Here is a 27190-nt window from a genome sequence, read left to right as displayed (position 1 = left end):
GACTGAGAAAATATGGCCGCTCCCGCAAAACACGTTTTTTATTATTGCTTGCGATGAGCATGATAACTCCGGGAACGATTGTCTGCAATTCAAAATCCAAAATTACAATTATTAGACTTGCTACAGGTTCGGGCATTTTCCATAAAGTGAAATTATTTGTATAATTATCATTAAAAATCGCCACTATTTAGTTGCAAATTAATCTGTGTTTGTTAAGGATTCAAATTATTTGCTTGAAAATCCTTTTTAATTCGCTGAATTCAACTATTTTTTGAATAAAATTAAAATCCTTTTTGATTAAAATATCAAATATCACTTTTTTCTTTAAAAAATTATCTTCTTTGGTTAATAATTCCATTACATAGTTGAAATAACTACTTTGTTTAAAATTAATTTATTTGGTTGATGACTGATCATTTTAGTTCATAAGCATTTTTTTCAACATTTAATTACTTTCTTGAAAATTAAGATTTCTTGTTGACAATTAATTGTTTTAAGTGGAAATTTAAGTCGTAAATATGCGGTTCAGAATTTATCTTCTCAAGATCAAAATTTAAATATTTGGTTAAAAATTCCTGTATTTGATTGAAAATTCGAATTTTCTGGGAGATTATTTAATCTTGTAGGTGACTCATTCATTTTTTAGTTTAAAATTGCTTTAAAAATTCAAATATTTTATTGAAAATGCATGTATCTTGTGTAAAAATCATCTTTTTGGTTGAAAATAAATTTTTTCTAATTTACAATTCATTTCATTAACTGAAAATGTTCTGTTGCAATTTTTTGTCGGAAATTGATCTCTTTACATATAAATTTAATCTTTTTTGTTAAAAAATATACTATTTCGTTGAAAATGTAATTTCATTTAATTAAAAATTCATTTTTTACTGAAAATTTAACTATTCTATTTTTAGTTGAAAATCTAGCAGCTTTAGGTGAAAATTCGTCTTTTTTGTTAGAAGCATACTCTCAATTGTTGAAAATTGATCTTTTCGGTTACAACTTAATTTCTTTGCTAGAAAATTAAACTATATTGCTGAAAATTTCTTTATTATGTTTATTTTGTTAACAATTTATTTTACTAACTGAAAAATTAACTATTTTACGTTTGTTTTAAAATTTATCTTTTCAGTTAAAAATGCATGTAATAATTATAATTTTTCAATAATTAATCATTTTATTTTGTTTCGTTAAAAAATGATTTGTTTTGTAGTAAATTCAAGAGTTCCATTTTTTTAACAACTCATTATTTATCTGGTTGAAAAAAAATTTCCACTTAAAACACTCAATTGTCAATTAGAAATCTTAATTTTCAACAAAGTAATTAAATTTTGAAAAAAATGTTTATCTAGTCTAAAATGTTTAAATAGTCATCAACCAAATAAATAAATTTTAAACAAAGTAGTTTCACTTTCAACTATGTAATGGAATTATTAACCATAGAAGATAATTTCTTAACGAAAAACGTGATATTTGATATTTTAATCAAAAAGGATTTTAATTTTATTCAAAAAATAGTTGAATTCAGCGAAATAATTGAGAACCAGGCAGTGACGTCACGGCCACCCGAAGGCCAAGTCTATTGTCGGGAAAAGTGAGCAAAAAAATTTCAAAGGGTTCAATATCATCGAAAGAGGTAACCGTTCTCGCCCCCGCTCCCATTGCTGCCATTAGGACTCATAATCACTGCTGCTTCCGACATCATAGCTTAAATTTTGAAATTTACTTGTTTAAAGCTTTAAAAGAGGCCCTAAATATTATTATTCTGACCTATAAATTGGAAAATGTATTATATGAAAATGGAGGAACACTTGCAAGAAATTTCATCTCAAAAGCATCCCCTTAAACATATCAAATTGTACACTGAACTTGAGCTCATTTTATACTGTTGGTTTGTCATGCAAATGACTTAGTCGTTTTTTTTGTTAACAGGAACCTGCATTGGCTCCAGTACAAATCGCCTGATATATTTCCGATGTTTTTTCCAGGATATTTGAGATTTTATTTTATTTGTTCAGAAATAAAAGAATTGTGCAGCTAATCCAAACTCGTAGCGCAGCCGTTGATAATAGGTCCACAATAGATAGAACCATTTTTGTGCACTATAAAATTAGGAACATTTTTTCACATCACCATATTCCACCTAAAATCAACAATTCTCGAGTAATTTTAAAAAACATGTTATTGTTTAACACCTTCCAGAATTTCGGAACTTTGCCGTACACATATGTTTGGGGACTTTTTACAATATCTTTATAAAGCCATTGCCAACGTATCTATGAAAAAAATGCTACTTTTACGAATTTTTTTCTCAAATCCTTCATTTACTGGACTAATACACGTTAATCGTTTTTCTTTCACACCCTCAACATGAAAAAACGATCTGAACAAATTTCTTTCACTCTTTTCAAGTACACTACATTCTTTAAGAATCCTCTGATTATTGACGCTTTACATTAGCGTTTTACCGCATGTAATCTGCAGGAATTGCATGCCAACCACGTTAACTTTACTCTAATCCTTTTTTGATAGTTGTTTTTTTTTGTAGTTTTTGGTAATTGCTCTTATACTGCCGATAACCTTCCTACTCTCGTTTATATGCTTGGCTATCCCTCCATCCTTCTTTTCATCAGTAGTAAATAAACTTGCAAGATACACATAGCTCTCAACTTGTTCTATTCTCTCTTCGTCTATGGTAATGTTGCATACTGTTTTCTCACCCTTTCTTACGAACACCATTTTTTTAGGTTAATCTTAAGTCCCATGTTTTTAACAGTAGTATTCAGTCTACTCAATATCCTCTGCGAGCCATCAACTGATTCGATTGTAACAACCTTATTATCTGCAAATGGAAACCTACGCACCTTCACTGTCCCGGCTTCCACACCTTCTTCGCCACAGAGGACCATTTTCAGACACTTATCCATGATTATAATAAATAACCAAGAACACATAGCGCACCCTAGCCTAACACCTTGCCTAATATCAAACCAACCACTTAGTTGTCCATGCGCCCTTCGACTCGCTGCTTTACTACCTGCATATATTGTTCGTATTGCTTTTAGTAGCACTTATAATTACAAGTGACGCCCTAGAATTATACTGTTATAAAATGCACAGATTGACAGGAATGAATACATACATAGGTTCACTTTTCGCTTTGGAATAATGGCCGGCCCCACTTGGCTGTCAGTATCGTCAAAGGAAATTAATACTAGCATCAGACCATAAAAAGTGCATATCAAGGTGGCTGAGGGCATAAGGTGCACTTGCTTCCTCCTCTGGACAGAGCGGCGCGTTAAAGAGGTGGGGCAAAAGAAAAGGTAGAGGCAGGAAGGGGAGAAAAATGTGGAGTGAACCATATGCACTGAAGAACATGGCAGCGCGGCGGCAAATCAAACGATATCGAGCTTCTGGATTAATTTATGCACCGTGGGCCGTTAAAACGCGAGACTCAAAGGTTGACCGCTTTTGCAATGACGCACCTACTTCGCGCAAAATTATCATCAAACTTTTTTGATTTAGATTTAATTAATAGATTTTTCATCATTCTAATCATAAAGCCAAAGCTGTCATTTTTAAGTCCCTTTGCAAAGTACCCATACAGGTCGAGAACTAACAATCTTAATTGAAATCAGTGAAATTCCACTGGCAATCAATGACCACTCATTAATCACTGATTCAAAAGTAATTTCTCGGTCAACTTTCATAGATGCACAGATTTTATTGTATAGTTTTGAATTAAAAACATATTTGCAGTCAAAAATTTATATTTTTTAAGCATAGACAGTTGAATATCGATAGTAGTGGGTATATAGGTGGGGTCCTAAGTACCAGAAGTAACTAGACTAACAACCGGCCGTGCGTTATTTGCAAAACTGTAGAGGAAAGTAAACTCAATCGTCGATCGAACGAGAAAACACTGTGTTGTCCAACACTCGTAGAATAATATTCGCTTGGAATAGAAAATAGTTGCTCAACTGTTTCTATTTCTATTTCCGGAGCCGTAAATATCCTACATTTTCCAGCGGAAGCAGTAACATCTGTGAGGGCTTGACATATTTTCCACGGGACAATTTATTTTCTGTTTATCTAACTGCTTCGCGATTTTTATTTCCTATAAAAGACAACAATGAAGTATAGAACTGAATCCAATTAACGGCTCCTAGAATATCTTCTAACTGGGGAAATCACTTTTTTTTAAACTCCACATTTTTTGATTAAACTAAAACAATTCTTAGGAAACGAAAATTCTTCCATTTTCCCCTTAATCCTTCCTATCTCGACTATTTACTAAAGAAACTCGTACGTATTTCTGCTTTGTACCGCGATATTGCGGCAGAGTGCATTCTCCGCTCGTTTCGACCAGGATGCAATTTACCGAATTGTTTTTAAATCCCTTGGGGCGAAACCGACAGGGGTATGGGGGTGGGGCGGAGGCGAGTGGGGGATATGAAAAGAAAAGAGAAATAGAGAAGAAAGGGTGGAAACGTTGGCGGCAGCCATGGCGTCAGCTGTTTTGTCCCGTTTCGTTTTCTTTATTTCTCACCCGGAAGCTGCGATTCCGATATTCGTCCGATGTACTTGCTTTTATTATATATAGATATAAATCTCTGAGGCTGTGTAAAGCGCATGCACACCCTTTTACGTCTTGCCCGCGGATATATAACGTTAAGTGCAAGGATAGTGTGAGAAGTGTGCAAGAAAAGTGTATTTGAGAGGGCGAGACCATCGACAAGATCGATTCGAGCCGAGTGGCCAGACAGAAATTGCGTTTCTAACAAAAGGCGACCTTTTCCAGTCGTGCAGAAAATAACCCTTTCCTAAAAAAAGCAAATTTAATAGCAAGGCACTTTCATCAACTTTTTTAAGATTCTGAAATGTTGATCAGCAAATCCCCTTATTATTAGGGTATTCAGGAGTTTACAATATAAGAGTAAGAAAAAGTTTGCATAAGAAAAGAGATCTATTTTAGATGAATAAAGGAGACCTTAATGATGTTTATTGAAACATATTTGTACCACAACGATCCGAGTCTCCGACCCGGGTGCTGATCAATATCTGTAGCAATTACCCGAGGTGTAAAGCTTGACAAAGTAATCGTGAATCATGGCTTATACCAAAATACATAAACTAATAAATAGGAAGATCCATAAGTAAATTTATAATCGGGATTGGCTTTTTTTAATTAAATAAAAATTTTAAGAATAGTAATCAGACAATATTGTCAAATCGTAAATTAATATCTATCAGGGAATGAAAACGAAGAGCGACAAACGTCGTGTTTACGCGCGTGTTTATATATATTCGGATGGGTCGCACGTTTGGAAACGCGCCTATACGTTAAGTCGCACGACGAATCTATCAGTGACAGAGCGACAGGTGGAGGCCGATAAAGCGCCGACAATAATTGCAAATCGTACCTGCTGACCGGCTCGATCACGTCGATCAAGATCCAAAATATGGTAAGCGATGCAGCGACGTTTCCATTAGGCGACGACCGAGCACGAACCAGATATCCCCTTCCGACACCGGTACACTCGCCGGCCCTGACTTTCACCCAGATAAAGGCATTCCATAAAACTTAACTCAATCCCAGATAAATGACAGTTTAATTCATAAATTTAATTTTTAATATTTAAAATATCTTATACATTTTTTGGCCAAAGATTCTGATTTAAATTGTCAGGCCAGCATTAAGTTTAACGTTGCATTTATTTTTTAAAGTTTTAAAAATAGTGACTATAAATCCTGTTACCCCCTCACTCAATTAGTTAAGCAGTCACTATTTAATGAAATTCTAGCAATTGCCATTGTTGAAATTTCCGCAATTTTTCTACTAGAAATTTTTAGGTAATAATTACTGATTACTCAGTAAATATTATAGGCTCAATTTTAGAAACATTCCAGTTTTTTAAACGATACATCCAAGCAAAATTGACGCTATTCAGATATGCACTGCAAACATTAAATTTCATTACAAAAACAGGAGATTTAAATTTGCAAAACACTAGAAATGCAAAAAAAATGGAAAAACTTTTACATAAATAGCATTCGACTTGAAAGATGTGTATTTTCAAAATCATTAGCTTCATATTTTTTAATATATTCAAAAAAATATTTAATTTTCTGCATCCAAATTAAAATTTTATACCTGAGAAATATTATCAGAGAATGTAGAAGAAATAAAATAAATTTTTCATCAAAGGACAAAAACTATAATTCGCAACCGGGATTACGAAATCCGAGATAATCGGTTGTCAACAACTCTCTGACAAATATTATCGTTATCGAAAACGTCCCCCCGCCATCTAATTCCAAGTCACCGTCCTTCTATGCGATCTGGTCACAGTAATTCATGAAGAAAAAGACCGGCGAAAGCGTTTGAAACGAAGCGCGCACGCAGTCAGGAGTGAGAAGGATGATGGAGGGAAAAGGTTCAAAGAGGGATGAAAACGGGAATACGATTGGTTTGTGAGGGTCGCCATTCACGAGGGGGGTTGCCTCTGTTTGGAGTCTGCGGGGGACGAAGCTTGCGACTGCGCTGTTCCTTGACCCTGCGGCTATCTCTTTTTACTCCAGAAAGAGGGACAAGGAGAAACGTCTCCGACGCGCCAGCAAAATCGTGCCACCAACCCCGTTAGAACCAACCCCCGCTCGAGGTTGACGGACGCCGCGACGCCCTACGTCACCCTTATCGCCGACGCCCTCCAAAGAAACGATTCCACCCTTCTTTTGCTTCGCTTTCCTATTTTGGCACCCCTCTCTTCTCTTATAATTCCTTGCATCTTGGGTTAATTAAAAAAGAAAGATAAAGAATGGATAAAATATAAAGATATAACATAATTACTCATCCCCTTAACTAAAATAATGGTATTCCCAAAATCTTTTTTTATATCTGTTTAAAAGTTTATGGAAAATTATACTAATGGAGATCGAGGGAACATGCCAAAGTCAGTTGAAGAACGATAAGAACCTTTGCTGTTAAGCTGTACTTCAAGCTTGTGTTAATACTAGTAATTGGTAGCATGTACTAATGAGTTTTAGCCTATACTAATTATTAGTTGACATTCGTGCCCCGTACTATTTAATTTGTAATAACATTTAAATGCTAATTCTACAAAGAACTATATGACTAAATGCAAGCAGGGACAACTATCATGTGGCACCTTTCACTAATATGACTAGGTGATCTCTGAGTTAAAAAATTCTGTTTAACATATATTGTAGATTCTAGATGATAATTGTGCTGTTAGGTGTAACCCTCTTCCAATTACTGGAGAAATTTTAAACACAGTAAAAAAATCTGGATTAACTAACAAATGAGACATGTTCCGACTACTAGATGATAACTGCGATAACTAGCAACTAAATGACATCAGTGTTAACAACTAACGAATAAGAGTGTTAGATACTGGATGAAACCTGAGAAAACTAACAAGTGACCCGCATGAGTTAAATTTGAAGTAAAACCTGGGTCGCCTACGAAGTGACACCGATGCTCACGAAAAGTAAAGACGTATCATAAATATGAGGTGACACCTAAGTCAATTACTAGTAAAACCTCGTCCAGCAAATAGATTGATTGTGCCAATTCAATAATTCTTTTCTTTTGGCCACGTATGCTACATCTGATACCAAAAGTAAGGTTATTGTCCCCTAAACTGTATTTTTCGTTCCTGGAAGACAGATATATTACTTTCAACCTTAACATTGCGGTTTAAGGGTTGCTGGTTGGTAAATGGCACCGAGCGAGGGTCGACAGCGGCGATGGTACACTTAAGAAGTTATTTACGGCGCAGTTTCGCCTAACATTTTGGTTGAGGCAGGTCGGCACGAAGGAGAGGCGGAAAGAGGTTCTAAAGAGAGACAGAGAGAGTGAAAGTTCGATATGTTTATGACCGTTTTCAGGGGTTGATAACACGGGAACGCATTGGGATTAGATCAGGGACGCAGGGGTGTCACCTTCCACAGACGAGGATAACTGTCAGGGGCTTTCGTTGCTATACGAGTTAAATATTGGAGAGTGCCGACCGAAACTCGATCCGATCACGGAACCGTGACCTGGTCGCGTGATTCGCCAATATTTTTCACTTTTTTTCTTTAAATCTATTTATACTCTCTCAAACTCTTTCAAACATTCTATTCGAAAAATATCCCACAGTTGCAAATGATCGAAAACTCTTTGGACTAGATTCATCTCAATCTTTCGAAATATCCTTAAAATAAAAGAAAAAACGATTAAAAAAACAGCGCTGATAACCTTCGCTCACCTCATTCCTCTAAACATTATCGTGTCGGCCAACCCCCAAGCATTCAGTCACGATCGAGGAACGTTTCAAGGCATTCAATTCGCCGCGTAATATCTCCATTTGCCTCGGTGCGGTTACCAACTTGCAAGAAATAAAAGCGTGCCTTACCGTCACGGGACAACGCTGCTGCCGCGCTGGTTTCAAAGAGCTGGGGGAGATTGTTGAAAGGGACATAAGAGGGATACACTCAGGTAAGGCTTGAGCTACGGTAGATATCTGATTAATTCCCATTGAGAATGTCTTTATTGTATTAATGCCGGGCACTGTAACACCGGTCGAGATAAGCAGTCGCGACTCCACTTGGCATACAAAGGCAGATATGGTACCGCCGATATATAATACATACGTACTTATACGCATAAATATAAGTCGCCTTGTGTGTACGTCGAAACGGGGGATGTAATACATGTATATTTAAAATATAATCGGGGATAATCATCTGTGAAACGGAAAACTCAGTACCAAAGTCGGCAAGGTTAACGTTATTCCCTTTCCTTTTCAATTATGTACTTGATACTATTCGGTAGCAAGTTGTTCTAACTCATAAATAATGTCACTTGCAACAATTATGAAATTTTGGTAAAAAATGTAAGGAAACATAATTTGATGTTTTGTTTCGGAAGAGGAAGACGAGACACATTCATGGATGGGGGTCCCTGGCGTGCGAGGAGTGGGGGCTGTTTTCTGCCCTATATAGATTTCAGTCGGCTCGAGTTCAGGGTCGAGGCATACAGGTGGTCCATAACATAACAGTCACTGCGTTTTATCCGGCAGTAAACCGGCGGCAGGCGCTCGGCTCTATGATTTAATACTCCATGCCCTTCACCGCCGCCCCTCACTCTCTTCAACCCCACCCCCGACTCTTGTATTGCCGCCCCTTCTTCAGTCCAATACCCGCGATGCACCGGCGTGACTGCACTAACCCACTACAGTAGTACCAAAAACTTGACATTGTGATCGTCATTCCTCTTTACAATTCCATAGGCGTAACACTCTACTCCTACAACTTAGGCCTAACAATTTCAGAAACCAGAAAGAATTTCGGAATCTGATAAGTATTTGACTCGATCTAATTTTGTAACCAATCCGAGTACTTCCTGTATTATAACTTATACTGATCACACGTAGAAAAGATTTCATAGACTTCAGCTGATGAATAGAAGCGTAAGACCTCCGAAAAATTTTCGAAACAGTAAGCCGCATAACTCGGCTGAGGATCCCCTTAACCCCATCACCCCCGCCGCAGAAGCTCCGTAACTCTGTTAATTCATATCTTGAAAGTTAGCTTTAAGGGGGTTTTGAGCACAGGAAGAGAAGGGTTGGGGCGTAACGGCTTAGGGTGGGGGTGGTGCTGCCGTTGGCGCTGCGTGCGGTGCCTCCGGGGGCAAGCATGGTCGGGGGAAAGAGAGCGGCCGTCGCTGGTACGGGGTTGGTTTCCTTGCCTCGCTTCCGGGAATCGATACGCTCATGGAAACGTAGCGCCACCAACTCCTCTACAACTGCGCTACGTCATTGCACCCAACGACCAACCCCCGACCCACCAGACGTCGATGTGCATTTCCGCGGTTTACTTGAGATGTTGGTTTCAGCTTCAAAGAGAAAGGAGGAAGTCAGGGATTTTATATTTTGTCAATTCCCCACTTGGGGACTTACCAAGATCCTGATCTTACACCGAAACCCGATTTGTTTCCAGTGATTTAGACTAGAAACTGAGGGAAATGACTTTACCAATTCGCCATTAGATTATAAAGATTACTTCAGATGCAGTCTCGCGATAAATAGTCATTTTGAAATATGTCTGCCAGGTCATTCACTGGGAGAATTTGCATTGAATCAATGAAATTATTCAGAATCATAATCCAATATTGGGGAGATAGAACTTTTAGACTCCCTGTTCTCTTTCAGGTAGTGGTTGGCTTATCCTAGGGCCGGGATTGTAATTGAAACAATAGTTGTCGGGTGTCATGACATAACTCGATGGCCGCGTTTCCGCATGGTTTACGATATTATATTCGCGTTATGAGGGGGCGGATGGCGACCAGTTAAAGAGACATCGAAATGACACGCTATGTTAACTTCTGGCACTTCTCAATGCTAATGTATCCAGCGAAGTGGATGAGCGTCAAACAGTTAGGAAGTTGGATGTCCCTCGTGGCTTTCTAACAGCCAGTCCTCTCTCACTTATTCAAATTGTATTCGTCTGCACAGCCCCCATCCCCATCTTCGCCACTACTTTCATAACATAACACTTTTCTGACACTGAGACATCAGTCTCCGTCTTGAAAACTTTTTTCGTTTGAGCTATGCTGGAACTGATTTCTATACGATAATTTAAGAAGTAATAATTATGATGATCTACTACTGTCCTATGCTTACTTTGAAGGTCTTTGCTATTGTAAAGAAATGTCAGAATAAGAATAAAATACTTTTTTAGGTGTTGAGAACCATCAAAAGTCGAAGTACGGCTATGGAAAGGGAGAATTGGAACAGAGGCTCTTAAGCATTTGGCTTTGGCAGAGTCGTAAAAATAATGAAACGCGGTGTATGGAGGCCGCTGACTAAATAGCATGTAATAGCAAAGGGCGGCTACCTCAGCAAACGCGCTTTCATATTGAACAAGAAAACAATCAGGATCTCTAATTTACAAATCTCCTAATTATAATCCTTGAAGAAATGTTCCGAAAATCTTTGAGAAATTATTGTCAAATTATTTTGTTTAGGTTGACTTTTTAAATTAGGAAACCGGTTATTTAGACTGTGTTTAAAATGAAATAAACTAGATTGCAGCAGGTCGAGAACGAAGTGGATGGAATGTAATTTGTAATGTCCGGGTCGCGTGACCTGCGATTTTATTTCCTAAGGCAGTCGAATATTTTTATTTTCTCGTCACTCCTTGGTCTATAATGGTCTCGTATTTCTCGTTTCTGCGACAACCGCCCACCAAGACCGATTAGTAGCCACCTGGTTGATCTGCCCCACCAATTCTTAAAATTTGTACTGCCCCGATCACAAGTGTTTAAAAAAGAAATACTAAACCTTCCTTTTTAAATGTCGATTTAAGTGGAGCGAATGTTGTGCTACGGCCAGTATATTAAAAATATGAAGTTTGAAGTTAGAGATTGTGGAGAAAAAAAAATAAAAATAAATTAAGTACAATTACTCACCGTTTGATGCCATTAACTTCGGTTCCGGTGAGTGAAATGATGACTTACCTAGAACCAAAAAAAAGAATAATCAGTATACATTTTTCGACAACAAATTTGAAGGCATTCTATTTGAAATTTTCCCTTGCAGATGAAAATATTTCGAATTCGATAAGAGAAAGCGGAAGGGGTGAACTGTGTGCTAGCCGCGAGTTCAAAAACACACAATGGCAGCTGCATGCACATCCGCCGAAGCGATACCACAACGCGATTCGCAAACGAACGCGAGCATACATCATCGTGCGACTAATTTCCGCGATAAATATTTTACGGGTGACCATTACGCGTTGCTCGCCCTTCTGCACACACATCTACGCATTTTGCAGTGGATTGTTTGGATGTGCGAGTTACATACAATGTACAAATTGTGCTCGGTATACACAATGAAGAGCGACGAGTTTGCCGCGTGCAAGGAGGGTGACATCCACGAAATTCGGGTTTATATGCATTTCCAACAAACGCCGTTGAAAATATTCCTAACCGAAAGGTCGTTGATAATTAATCAAAGCTCATTTTTATTTTTAATACTTTTTGGTGGAATACAAAAAATTGAATAACACAATCGTTCAAAGCTAGGCAATTTGTAATTTAAAGTACACAGAAAAATTGGTTAATTGGGCTAACCTGTAAAGTTAGTAAGATATGGTACTGCTATTTTATTAGTTGGCATATCAATTCCATGAGTTAAAGTCAATTTTTTAACAAGAATTATGTAACAATCTGTTTTAATCTGGTATGAATAATCTTAATAATCTGGCGAGAAACCGAAGATTGCTTTTATATTAAATCGGATGGCTGCAAAATGTGGTGTTAATGAATGGATAATTGAAAATATTTTAGGAAAGTTTAATGGATGTGCATGACAATCTAGAGTTTCCGTGAGTTATAAACAATTTTTCCCCAAGGATGATAAATATGACATTAATAAATTGTACGCCTTAACTTATCCTAATTTTCCCCTGTAAGTGGTAACGGACTTTCTGTTCAGCCTTTAGAGCCCTCCTTTTATCAATTCCTGGCTAGGTCACTCAAACTAGGTTCAAACTAAGTTTATTCAAAATTTAAACATTGGATATTTTAAAATTAAAATTATTCAATTTTTAAACTTTTCAAATAAATTATTTAAACTCTAAGACATTCCATTGCAAATAGTACAATTGAAATCTTAAAGCAGAGAGTATTTTAACGCTTGAATTAAATAATATACTGTATTGTCGTGGCTTTGCTTGTTTCTGTTCATATTCTATTGTATTGTATTGTATTATATTATATTGTATTTTATCGTACTTTAATGTATTGTATTGTATTGTGTTGCACTGTAGTGTATTGCATCTTTATTGCCTTTACGAATATAAGATTCTGTTGCAAGGGACAGCCGTTATTACAAAATTCAGTATAAATAAATTAAGTAACAATATGAAAGAAAGAGTTATAATATCGTGCTTGCAATAGGATGGAGCTATTAGGTCACACTGGTCGAGTTTAAGTAGTAGATTATTCAACAGGAGAGAAAGGTTTATATTTGACGACAATAAATGAAGATTGCTCTCGTTGATAATATCAATGTTGCGCAAGTAATGATTTCAGAATTTTGAGTAGATTGTAAATTTGGTAAGGATATGTAAAAGATCTTAATTTTCTCTTAGGTTACATAATTGAAAAATGTGTTGCGTTTCGATTACTGTTGTTCCAACCTCAAATCTCAATTTAATGATGAACCTGGAAGAGGTTCTTAGTTGAGCGAAAATGAGTTTAAAATGGAAAGGAATTTTGAATAACAGATATTGATGGGGTAGCGCATAATTTTGTAAAATGTTCCGACTATCTCATATTTTATGAACATGCTAGCTTACCCTATCAACAATGTGGTATTTGAAAGACCTTACACAGAATTTGGACGAATTGACTTCAGGATTATGTAAAAAATAGGATATCAAAGTAAAACCATCATTAAAGATGATCAATTATTAGGAACGGCTCCTTTGTAGAGATCTCACTAAAGGTTAGAGGAATATGAAGAGTCTTAAGGGAGAGGCGTTCGACAAGATATTAAGCGGATCGAATCATGTTCATTGACTATTCAGCGAGTTTCAATAGGTGGTAACTGTTTCTTTTCGGCTAAGACTTTGAGAAGGCGTGTCGGCACCATCATGAAAGAAGGAAAACAAGAGACCTGGTCCCGAGCTGGTGCACCAGGTTGCACCGGTTTTGCCAGACGATAGTCGGTCCGACTCGGTCTCAGTCACTTAATAGTGTCGTTGCGCCGTCACGCACCAGATTACGCCTGCGCTAATTACGTGGCAACACTCGCCCAATGGCCGAATAACGTCTGCTTAAATTAGACTAATGTCCGTCAAGCCCGTTTGCGCCGCACGAACACCCTCGGGAAGTTTCAACATCCCAGGTGCAGGGCTCAGATTTGGAAGATCTTGTCCAAAATTGATTTGGTTCTGCGTCTCGACCTAGAAGAAATCCCAAAAAACTCCCGGGTGTTAATCACAATCATAATTTTAACTGATAACAATGGTAGCACCAATAAGGAAACCTAGTGAAAAATTATCAACAATTTGAAGTTTATGATGCAGACTAGATGAACATACCACCTTTCGCAATATTTAATCATATTCTTACTTATCTGGATTCATCAAGAACATTCCTGATCGATGTTATATTCATTAAGATAGAAACCAGTTTCCGTGAAGACTCTGGCACGAGTTAGGTTTAGTATCAGGTATGGAGTGGAATAACATCAAATAAAAATAAAATGTTATTAAAGTAGTAATCCACGTGTTTTTCAATTTTTCATTCTGATCAATCCTATATCCTGTTAGAGGTAAGCATATTCAGGAAATTAATCGTTTACAAATGTTCTAATGAAACCTCCATTAAGTTTCCTTTCTGATCTTTTTTATTTTTTCTGCCTTAAAGAGAATCAGTAATTCGAGCAAAAGGCCCGTACTAATAAAACTTGAATACATTTTTGCGGTACATTTTTTATGGCCAATTTAGCATTGCAATTTGCAGTCAGTCCTCTTAATTAACAGCAGAAACTCTAGAGGAGTGCAGACAACATTCTCCACATTATTTAAACTCGAGGAACAAGTGGCGTCCGTGACACGGATAACTCACGACGCGTTTCCAGTGTGCAGTCAAGTTCAGTGTCTCTTGACGCGTCTGCAATTATTATTCACCTACGACACCCCTTTCGGTGGAGAAATTTCCTGCACGTTGTCTCATCACTCATTGAAAGCTAGAACTTTTTATTCATCTGCGCTTTATGCAAACCTGTTTCGCGGGCTCGATACAGCTTTGCCATGCTTACAATGGTGAAGTATAACAGATCTTAACGACGTATGTCTACTCAGCCGTGTTACGCGAATTCAGAGTACAAAACAACGTAACTTGTCGTTTACGGATAACCACGTGCTTCACGAGCTGCTCAGATATTTTACGCCTTATTCATTCAATTAATTAAAGTCTCGTAGAAATAATAATACCACAGATAGTGTATTTTTTCTCTAGATACACCAGTTATGATTTTACGACGCGATACACTTATGAGATACTTGATAGGCTTGGCAGTTGTTTTTCTTACTAATAGACGAGGCCGTTTATCCTTCTTGGGATCTGCAAGGCTTTGAAGTAAAAAGATAGAAAAGGATATATATTTTTATTATAGAAAGGCACAAATGTTCTACAGCAGTTAAGTACACACTTTGCATCCCTCAACTGATATCCCTTATGTCTTGCATTCTACAATCATCTGCATGCCTACCAATAAATCTACTTGCGGAAACGTCACCATTGGAGAAGATTTATACATTGATTTTCGTACATTCAAAGGAATGATTTCAGAGTAAAAAATATATCGAATAGGATTCATATGACAGGCAGACGATAAACATGAATAGATTGTTTCTTTTTATTTCAGTTTTGCAATTAAAATTGATAGAAATGTATATGAACTATTGATTGATTTTCAGAAAAGTATTTTAAAACAACAAATCAGAATTATAAACATACTGAAATATTTTTTATTGCCTCTGGTTGAACGCCCGATAACCAGATTTCAATAGGGTCTACTTGCATTAAATATGGAATCTAGGAAGCCCCAAGCTCGCAGTCTCGCACCTGTGAGTGGCTTCTCTTGGTCGCTCGGTTGGTAAGGCAGGGATTACCCACGATAAGAGGCAGAGCAGGGCTTCGCGCCTCATCGTCTGGAAAATGGCTTACTGCTTACATTTACCTCTACACCCTCTGATATGCTCCTGCCCGATCCCGTTTCTACTATCACCAACCTTACTTTTCATATACGAAAACTGCTACAAACAGGCACTTAACTATCATTCTCCTAGCCTCTTCTTACAACACTTCTTTCAGAAATCTGACGTCTAGTTGCTACTTTCAAATTTAAAAAACAGCATATCCCGTGTAGAAATAGCCCGGTTTGACCCGACCAGAAGAAGGTTTCTGGCCAAAATCTGATCGGGTCAAACAGGGATACTATTTTGTTAATTGCACGGCCAGGATCTGACCAAGTTCCCACCGGGACCTAATAGGGCCAAATTGGGCCAGATTTGATTTAACCCGGTTTACTATTTCTTAATTACCTGGTCAAGATCTGGGGGGTTGTATAAAACAAATGAATATTACAAATAAAACTTCACACTATATATAAACTATATATAATTTTTCCGCCTGGAATCAATATTAGCAGGAGAAAAAAATGGTGCATAACAGAAGTATCATAACCTTGAAATCATCTAAAGAAATATCCACAAACGACTGCCGTAAGTGGGTCGTTCGTGAATATTTGACAGATGAAAGACCAATTTTTTGTGTTTTAGGTGTTTTTTTATCAATTATAAAAGAAAAATTAAACGAATTTTAATTATTTGGTTTCCCACTTTTGGTTCTGCGGTTCCCAGACTTGCCGTAACTGCGAAATCGTTGACCCACTTCTTTTCTATTTTCAAACATAGTTTCCTAGTGCAATTATACTTATTTTTTTGTGATACGATTTTTGCTTATTTTTAATGCTTTTATATGTTATCTTAAATAACCAAAAAACTTAATAAAAAGAAAAATAACTTTTTCTGAACGATGTTTTGAATTACGTTATCCTGCGTGCACGTAATGACAATTCGGCGACTTCCAGAGTCTTTAATGCTAAAAACGCAGTAAAATGTCGGTTGACGCCAGGTTATACGTTAAGAAATTTGTTAAATTTCACAAAATTGTATCCAATTTTCCGGAGCAAGTGGACTATTTATAAGGGTAAGTGAATTTTTTTGTTAATAAGTAAGCATTAGTAATATTCTTCAACGTTAGTGTTAAATAAATTTTCTCAACTAGTTTCATAGGTTAGGATGTCACATAAAACCCCTGAAATTTATTTTATCTATTGTTGAAAATTTCTTCGATATTTAAGAGTTGTGATACTTTACCACAAAAGGAATTTAGTTGACAAATGTCATTCTTCTTTTTCTTTATGTCTATGCACTGTTACTTTTTTCAAAAACAATTTCTTCTTGCAGCCCGACCAGCATACGATCGATGAGCCCAATCTAAAACCGGTCGGAACCCGACCGGGTTACCCTATTTGTATCCGAGATCCGAGCGGGTAACCCGGCCGGGAGCCGACTGGGTACATCCGGCCGGGATCCAACTAGCACAGCGTGACAAAACCAACCAGAATCCGACCGGGCAGCCTGGCCAGATTCGGGATACAAGCAGGGCAACCCTGCCGGAATCCGGCCAGTACACGGTAGTAATTTCTAGACGGGATGGAATTTCTACAAGAAGAAATGCCATTTTCATGTTTTTTTAAATATGACAAATTCATGCATGTGCATCAGTACTTTACTTGAAGATCCGAGAAGTTATGAGTTAGAAGTCAACGAAATGGATAAAACTGTCCTGACTGAGGATGCGATACAGGCGCTATTACGTAATATCCGAGGCAGCCGGACATCTCGTAGAACGTAGAAGCAGGGTATCATCGACTGAAGATTTATGCGTCCATGCCAGGAAGTACGGGGTATTGGTCTTCCTATTCCCGTAGGAAGCTTTGAGTCTCTCCTTCACTTCGCTTGAGTTAGCTTCACCGCCACGTTTATACGACCCCCTGTCGCCGTTATCCAGCTCCTGCGTTCCTTCCTATATGGCTATATACTATATGGCATAAGCAATGCTCGTCTTCTAACTATTACCTGCTTCGTAAAGCTTAGCCACTTCCCTTTACCAATGAACCATCAAAAACCCCTGATCTCTACAAACTGACCTTATTTTTCTTATCAAATATTATACTATTGTTATTTATTCCACATTTTTTTCGTTCATTACTCTGATTGGTGGAGTTATGGGGTACTAAGAGCGTCAGTAATTCGAAAAGTTAGCATACTTTTGGTCAAAAAGTCGCTGAAAGTTGATTAGTCCTCGTCACGCAACGATCAAAACGGCGAACTTAAAAGCGGCTCTTAAGCCCATTATGACATATGCAAAAAAGTTGTAAACTACTCGTGTTCCCCACCTTTTTGACCTTCGAGACCATTGTCACGAATAAGGAAGCGCACAAAGGGAAGGAAACCCGAAAGTGAGCGTTGATCTTCGTATCGACTAATAACACAAAAAATCTCAAGTATTTAAGAAATTTTTGGTTTTTCTTTTTGGGATCAATTTAGATTTTAGAAAGTCAGTTTAAATTTAAAGTTCAGTTCTACAGAAAAACGTCCGAATTTTGCAAGAAGTCTTGGTTTTAAGAAATGTAATCAAAGGTTAATTTAATATAGAATTCACCGGATGGCAATTCAACACTTAACACCTTTCGACAAGATGTTTGCCACTGTTAAAAACTTTTTGTTCTTTTTATCTGAGACGGAGCGAAACACGTCGTTGACGAGGGCGGCTAATCTATGCGAAGCATCTTCGTGTTTTACGAGATGCGACGGCCGCGCCCCTCAAGCATAAATGAAAAAACTTCGAAAGGGTAGAAAAATGTGAAAATCACTTAATTTACACATGCAAATATTTCACCATTCCACTCATTTCATAGATTAAATCAATAATCAAGTTAACAAACATTTTTAAGACATTTGAGAAACATATATATTGCAGTCGCCAAGCGGCCAACCACGCAACTGAATTTACAACCTTGCACTCTTTAATACACAAATAAATTTTAATTTACCAGTTCATAAATGTAAATTAAGTACAAAATTGAGTTTGACGTGGTATCATAAATAAAAAAGTTTTTTATTAAAAAATCAGGTGCGCGGCTTTTAAAAGACAGTTTCGCAGCCAATTTCGAGCGGCGGAGAAACGGTAGCGGGCACATCTCGGAAGCTGCTCCTTCCTCCAGTTTTGCGGAGAAGCAGCTCAGGGAAAATGATTAGTTATTAAAATGCCGATAATTATATATAATCAAAGGTCCGGGGAGTGTCCCCCGATATATACGAAGGCTGCGTTCGCTCGCTCCCAACTTGGTTACTGGTGTGGGATGCGCCCGATGGTTGGCGCAAACACCAGCCAAGGAGGAACGCGAACATTGTAAAAAAAAACGTCCCTAATAACTGTTATCCACGATCTCCGAGTACATACCCAGGCCTCTCGGAAGCATCGAGAAGCCCTTCGCTACTGCCGTGGCCAGCCTATATTGTAAGACGTAAGTAATGGTTCCTAAAAAAGTCACCCACTATCTTCTTTGCCATTTATTTGAATACCCCCTTCTGGCAACAATTTTCACTTTTATAGATTACCTTCTTACCACATTTTAATACGTAACTGCTCATCATTAAACGGAATTTACATTTTTAATATATCTAATTTGCTATAGCTGAAAATAATTTAGATTCGCCACAGTGTTACCGTTTAATAGAAGTACGTGAAGAGAAAAAAATCTCGGTGCTAACATCGCAGACCGTCACGCCTTTCGATTCGACGTGAACTGCCATTCTTTTTTCCATTCGCAGTGCTCGTTTTGTAGGCCCTCTTTGGTCTCGCGTCTTGCTTTCACTGATGACCAGTAGGCTTAGCAGCTACCTTTCTCACTCGTAGGTCAACCGTTCTTGGCGTCGTACTTTATACCCTTGAGTGAGGCGAGAAAACAGACAAGCAGCGCTGCGTATTCGACACGGTGCTTCCTGCAACGCCGCAGCTATTCTTACGTCCAGAGTTTGCAGAAACGCAAGTTTCTTTGGCGTACATTTTGAATTGGCCCAGGAAATTACGAGTGATGACATTTTCACGAGCTTGCGTGAGAAAGAATTCTACAGAATGAAGGGCATGTAAGTGAGGGTTTTATTACCCCAAAAAAGGGAGGTGTGATTAAACATGGCCGTTTTCTCACACCTGATTCCTACCAAAAACAAAAAATACATTGACACATTTAAAATTGAGTTTGTACTCACAGATTATACTGAAATTGTACTAAAATTGTACGAAATTACATTTCTAAATGTAAATAGGAACACTGTTCAGAATATTATATCCCGTCCAATATGTGACATACAAGAGACTATCATAAACACGGAAACAATTTCTCACCACAAGATAGCGCGCGGATCAAAGTTTCCCTTTGGCAGAGTGGCGCTACCTAATTGCAGCCCGATAACCCTCACACGAAATCCTTGCATGTGGGAGCGTCTGTGTTTATGAAGTATCCATACCTGTAAGGCTAGGGTTCGATATCTATAGAACCTAACCTAACTTCTGCGCACTTGGGGATCTGCCCACCAGTCGGTATATTAATTTACCGTAATAACAGGAGCGGTACTTTATTGTAGCAGCTATGGCAGCCAGCGGCTGCGTTACGATCGTCCACCCGAGATAACCACCTCCGACTGGGCGTCCGCTAATTACGCGGAAATTAATTATAACCACATTACACTTCGCTACTTTTCTTCTACGCGACCCTAGTAGACGTAATGCGCTAACGAGAGAAGCCAAGGTACAGAAAACGAAAAGGAGAAGTCAACTTATCCGCATAACTTAAACCCGAAAATAACAGCTCAAGGGTAACAAAAATAATAATGATATATTTGGTTAATGAAATTCTCTCATTTACGTATCATTTTCAGGCTCTTAATTATGTACTGCTTAATTTATCAGATAGTTTTAATCCAGGGATGTTCCACTCAATTGGATACACTGACCTTTTTATTTTCGAGAGTTCAGTGACCTTATCGGAAAGATAAGATAATTCCAGAAGGACAAGTCCTAAGCACCTTTCTTATCCGTCTGCAGAACCTCTCGGAGTCGTGTATCAAATTGCAAAGTCGAGTTGGTCAATTCGATATCTTCTACTACACGCCGACAATTCCTAAAACTATCATTTTCCTCCTGAACGTTTTTTCTGACCAAAGAATCGGCATTCAGGAACATTTCGCAATTCTGAAAAAACTCTATGTTTAACAGTGAGTAATTTGAAAAATGAGTTAATGATACTTCTGCTTATTTTTACTCCTGATCAAAGAGATCAGATAAAAATTCCAAGTTCGTTTCTTGGCTTGTTTCCCATTAGACTTTATTTATACACAAATGACGAGTATAAAGCAACGAGTCGTGCCGCCGCCGGTGTTTCACTTTCACTGAGTCCCGTTGGATGCTCGTATACATAAGAATACATGCAAAGAGTCGACGTGAGTACAGCATATACGAATATAAACGATGCAATTGTACGTGCATGATTTCAGGGCTGAACAGACAGCACGTATTTTCTCTATCGCTCGATTTGCGTTCAACTTCTGGCTTTAGGATTGGTATAGACTTAATAATATATTAAATATAATTTCCTATTTTCTCTCAAGCATCATTCTCTCCCTCTAACTTGTGCGTATATCTTTAGGGAAAAGTACTGCAATAAACAAATTAATTAAGAATTTCTGGATATATTAGTAGGAGAAGGTAATATTGTTTTCTCTTTTTCCCTTAATATTCTCTAATCTTTGGGAATTCTTGAAAATTCTCGATCCCCGATATGACCACTTTAAGCAACTCTTCCGCAAGTTGGGTAAGGGTGGATGGAGGGGAAGTCCTTTATGAAGTAAGGTTATACCACAAAGTTACTTAGCATATCTCGAGGTGCGATAAGTCGAGCCGATGCACCTTGATCTTTAATTGTGCATTAATTATGCATCGAAGAGCAGCAGCTGCTGCGTCATACGAACAAGCGAGGTACCCATATACATCGCGGGATCAAATTGACCCTCGATCCTTGACGCACATGTATGGGGAACTCCATACCGGATTCACAAAATACAAACATTTATCGCACTGATTTTTTTTAAATTACACAAGTTCTTGCGCATATGAAGAGAATGTGTCAGATATTTTGCTCGAAAACATTTTTTTTTTTAAGAATTGTCGAATTTTTATTTTATTTCAATGTTTAATAATTTCTGCGAAGGAAAACGGAAGGTTTTCATAATAAGTTGACCCCTCTCTGTTTGGTTTTCATTAAATTAAGACAAACTGTAGCGCTTATGAAAATCTTTCATTTTTTCTACAGAAAATATTTGAAATCGAAAAAAATATATCAAAATGCGATATATCTTTCAAAAAAATTTTGTTGAACAAAACCTTTAGGATTCATTTTTTTTATATTCGTAAGAAATTTTGTAAATTAAAAAAAAAATTGGCGAGATGAATGTTGGCCTTTTGTGAATCCGGCTTGGAGTTTCCCATATAAGTTTCTCGATTTTATGTACGTAGTACTTGCATCCATCGAACTTTCGCATATAGGGGTCTTGTAATCGCACTTATGCGGGTGATGTCGATCCCGATGACATTCATCGATCTTTACGAGCCACGGAACGCAACATTATTCTCTTTGCAGTTTGCACCATGTTAACGGCTTCGGTATTCGAGAATGAGTATTTCTTTTTTTTTTCCTCTTTAGGATGTTGTGCTGATGCACTGGGAACTCTTTTGCCCATACCGTCAATCTAGAAAATGAACAGCCGAGCGTACCTGATGTTTGTTGAGTTAATCCGCGTTTTTAGGCAATCTCATTATCATAGTTCTCTTGTTATAAAAGAATTTTAACAAAGCAATCCTGGCAATCCAAAGCATAGCCGAAAGTCCCACTCTTTTTTAGTCAATTCGCGATATTTCACAATTTGAGAATTCAAAGCTCTTTGATTATTAAGGAAATTTTAGAAGCCTTTTTTAAGCTAAAGATAAAAAATGGTGGATTTGAAACAGAGGAAAACTGTACGGCGATCCCGGCAAACTGAAGAATGAACAACCGAAAATCCTCGCAGAGTTAATCAGAGAATTTCGTAGATCCTAGACTCAATAATTTCCTGATTTCTCAGTGACAAACCCTTGCGATAAGGTTGAGGCATCAATAAAATCACATCAATACCGTTCGCCGATATGAGAAGGGGGAGGGGGTAAGATCGTGCTGAGATAGGCTACCTGTCGCCATCAGAACCGGTAGACCTTGAGGAATTATGCGAACTAATCTTCCCAGTTGGTCCGCTATGAATTTACGAACGCCCCGTTGTCGACGATCCTTCGATCCAGGATTCCACCTGCCGATCTAACGCCGAGCGTCATCCGATCGCGAAAGGTAAATCACTCTCGGCGATTTCTCAGAATGATTTCGAAACCCGTGAGAATCGTTACAAGAGACAGCAGAAAAAAAAGTGTAGAATAAAAAAGGAAAATTAAAGATCAATCAGAGAAATAGACGACCAAAGGAAGACTTTGTGAATTTTTATAATAATAAAAAACTTGGTAATCAATCAAGATTCGAAGAATTTGAAAAGTAGTTAAAGCACGTGGTTTGAATCCTTGGAATAAAAAATAAGCGCCTAAGTCCTCGTGGGAGTCCGCTTGGCAAGTTACTGTGTCCTTCTCGACTGTTTTGCATTCTATCACCGTATCTGGTAATCGGTCGTGGTCGTATAATCGCGATGTGTCCCGTCGCCTCAATGTCGAGAAGGCATCTCTTGTACCCAAGAGTGAGCAAAACTAAAAATAAAAGAAAAAACTCGTCTCGTAAGAGATTTAATTCGTTTTGATTTCAATCGCATTAATATTAATAAGTTACGTCAGCTCATTTTTTCACCAACAATAAAACTCAAAAAGTGTTGTTTCGCATTCGCAGCTACCACATATTATTCATCTTTCCCACACTTTATACATATTTTACATCTACTGTGGAATTTTTAATGAGTCACCTGACAAATTCAAATCAGGATATTTTCTAAAGTGACAGATATGCTGGTTGGAGATAATAATCTCCTTATAAATACGGAATTAGACAATAGCTTCAACTTTAATGACTTTCACCTCCCTAAGAAAAAATTTCGTGTCACTCCACCTCTGCTGGAGAAAGCCATAAGAGAGGCCCTTCCACCCTTGGGATGTGGCGAGTATTCGCAAATGCCAAGCACGAGAGCCACTAAAATGTCCGAGGAGAGCGGTCAGCGAGCCGAGACAGCGGAGAGAGAAGCAGAGAGATAGAGTGTGTGGATGGTCAAGCAGTCAGACAGGCATGCCACCACGTGAATTCTAAAACGTTCAGGGATCGGACGACCACGACCGTCTACTATTTCCCAGATACAATGCATAGCCGAGTAGCACCATGTGTCTACAGTCTTTACTCTATACACTCACCCTAAAACCCCACCCTACCTCTGAAGCGATTGGTCCGAACTTTCGGACACGAGCTGAGTTTCATGAATTTCAATCAAATCCAGAGGGAGAGCCAACGGGAAGAGGTAACGATTCTTGGATGAACTTCACATAACCTATAAATGATTTCTCATGCTCTGAGCGTCATTTTTGATAGACTTTGAAGCTGTATTTGATGTTTTACGATGTGAGATGGGTGATAAATGGTAGGGAAGGAAAAGATGAATTTTAAAATGTTGATACTACATACAAATTTGCTGACGTTGTATCGACTAGAAGACTTTATAATATTCAAATTCTACGAAGGGTATTTTTAAATTGCAAAATACCTTTTTTAAATTATAAACTTAAAGAATATTCTAGAGCACACACTGATAGCCCAATTCCACAAAAATGCTGGGATATTGGTATGTATAAGCACTTTTCAGAATCCAATTCAATGAATTACATGTTGAAAATCTGCTCAGTCCTCGAAATTTAATTTGATGTTAATGTTACGATTTAAAATTCTAAACTACTTACAAATTGTTATTTATTCCAAAACTTAATTAACCCCAATACAATTCGCAGAGCCTCTATACATATTTTAAAGTTCCACTATTTTGTAAATTTAAATTATTACAAATTGGATAAATTTTAATTTTCTATCCCATTGTTTACTTTTATCTTGATGCCTTTTAAACTAAGTAGCGCACAAGTGAAAAAATTTAAAAAGTCTCGAAAAGAACATGTTTAAAATAATCAGTCAAAAAAGTAATACAGTCCGAGGTCTGAATTTGCGGTTTTGAAAAACTGCTTGTAGGAAAAAGTGATGACACTTCCCCTTATGGTGAAATCAAATACCAAAGGATAATTTCATCATGTTTAGCTGACTATCTGAATTAAATTGAAGCGATTAACTGAGCGTTATGTGAATGTGCACGTGGAAGACATTTACATTAACCCAATTCTAATTATGGTTCTTACAAATAGAGATCGAGTAATTCGGAATAATTAGTGCGGCACGCATTGGTTTCCAGTGGGATTAATTCAGCGCGTAAAACACAAAATACCTGCGGCCCCGTCCACAAGTACGTCGTGAGTTGAATTCGAGAGGGTCCCCTGTAAGATTACGATCGATGATAGCAACATAGTATGTAGAGAACAGACGTCGTTTAGACGTCTAAACGACATTGGTCTTCCGTCGGCCGAAACTGGTTTTGCCATAAAAAGCCCTGTCTCCCTGGTTATTTCGCCATTTTCCCGTGTACATCCACCGATTCATTATCCTAATTGATTTATTTCATCATTACTTATCCACTTCAAGCTTAAGCGTTAGTTTTATCGATTACCTTCTTATTGTATGGTACATGAATTATTTAATAAACGTATTTTCAAACCAAGATATATTTCTCACTAGACTTACGCTTTTATGGACTTGGGTTTGAATATTAAGCGAATTTATAAAGAGGGATGTTATATGAAATTAATGAAACACTGACGGATCTGAAGTGGAAGTTGAAATTTTCTAAGCCTTTCAAGAGTTATCCTTCAATTTCCATCTCTTGTGGATAGTAGCTTAGTTTAGTCGACCAGTATGGACCACGCGTTCTTGGCTCACGTTTGCGATGAGGTCAGATCCGCCACAAAAGTGGCGAGTGGTCAGTGTCGAATACGAAATGACAAGAAGATCCACCACCCTGCGGATGATGGTCGCATCCCATACATAAGGTATGACCATTCTCCACCAAAAAGAAGGTTGTAGGAACGCAAACGAAGAGAAAATAAAATAAAACAACAAAGGGCCGCAAAAATGAGCAAGAGCATTAAGTGCATCCACAAAATGTAACCACCATTTTTCTATAAAGGACTGACTTAAGTAATGTAATTAACTGTGATGCAATATTGGATGAGTGAAAAAGATTTAAAGAACGAGAGGGAAAGTTGAAAATGATAGAGAGTATGAAATGGTTAATAAGGTAACCAGCCAATACTCAATAGAAGTCCAAAAGAGGGGATCTTTAAATATAGTGTATGGTATTTGATCCTCTCCCCGTTGCGGTTTGATAATTAATACCCTTTACCGTACTTGCGTGACTGAAATTTATGTAGGGTTATAGTCAAGAGAGATACATGCCAGGGGAGAGCAGTGAGCAGGAAAATCGAAGATTTTTAATTAAAAAGGGTATTTTATAGCATATTAGACATTTTGATAATAAAATTTGTTAACCCTTTGAATTTCATGTGTTAATATTAATTTAATAATTGATTATTGCCACCAGAGGATGTGTCACCTCCCAAAATAGCTTGAACATATGATCAGACTTTTGGTAGGAGGCACTTTCTTGTAATAATAGTTAATTTTTAATAATAAAAAATATATATAGCACAAAACAGTGAATTTCGAAATATTTCTTCTTATTTCCTATTTATCACGATCCTGAAATGAAGATAAAGAGATAGCGATCTAGCAATCGCACATGGTATTAAATCAATATACCGCTTGCAACTAGCCCCCTTGAGACTTGAACGGGCAATTTTCTCTTTTGCCGATCAAAGAAAGTGAACGCATTCTGAGTAATATTTCATGAACCTGCTGGGACCACGGATGAAAAGGGGGATACGTCCTGACCAAAGGTCGGTACGACACATCATTAAGGAGACAGAGTGAGTAAGAAATACCCACTCAGATAATAGCTTAAAGGCCTTATCAACCAACGGGTAAAAAAGGACATAGAAGGCCTAGAGAAACATGTAATTGTGCTTACTAAATAAATTATTAAAGGGAAAATGATTATACGTGAATCTCCTGAAATTAAATATACGCAGTCTGCAGCTAGAAATGAGTAAAATTATGGCTTATTGCATTAATCAGTTGCACTATATAGCCAAGCTAGGTACCATCTAATTCAGTTTTTTTATTGAAAATGTATGGCTCATTAGAGACCAATTTCCTAAAGGCGAATATCGGCTTATTACCACTTTTACAAATTACATCGGAAATAAATAGTTCTGAATTATTTACACGAATGCGCTTAAGAGGAAACAATCTGA

The 27190-nt window shown here is 37.5% G+C and overlaps 1 protein-coding gene across 4 annotated transcripts in view; it reads right to left on the bottom strand.

The window, feature by feature from the left end:
• The window catches only part of LOC117172358 (homeobox protein homothorax), a 417138-nt gene that overhangs the window by 178908 nt on the left and 211040 nt on the right, over window positions 1-27190 (bottom strand). For 2 of the 4 annotated variants that reach the window (XM_033360195.1, XM_033360196.1), the window contains exon 9: window positions 11477-11524. The exons of the other annotated variants lie outside the window; for them this stretch is intronic. In XM_033360195.1, coding sequence (XP_033216086.1) covers window positions 11477-11524 — 48 coding nt within the window. The remainder of the gene's footprint in view (window positions 1-11476; window positions 11525-27190) is intronic. 4 annotated transcript variants of the gene reach the window in all.

The sequence above is a fragment of the Belonocnema kinseyi genome, chromosome 5, assembly GCF_010883055.1.
Source record: "Belonocnema kinseyi isolate 2016_QV_RU_SX_M_011 chromosome 5, B_treatae_v1, whole genome shotgun sequence".
In the NCBI taxonomy this organism is placed as follows: domain Eukaryota; kingdom Metazoa; phylum Arthropoda; class Insecta; order Hymenoptera; family Cynipidae; genus Belonocnema; species Belonocnema kinseyi.
Note: the sequence above shows the minus strand (reverse complement) of the source record. Positions and strands in the feature narration are given on the sequence as shown.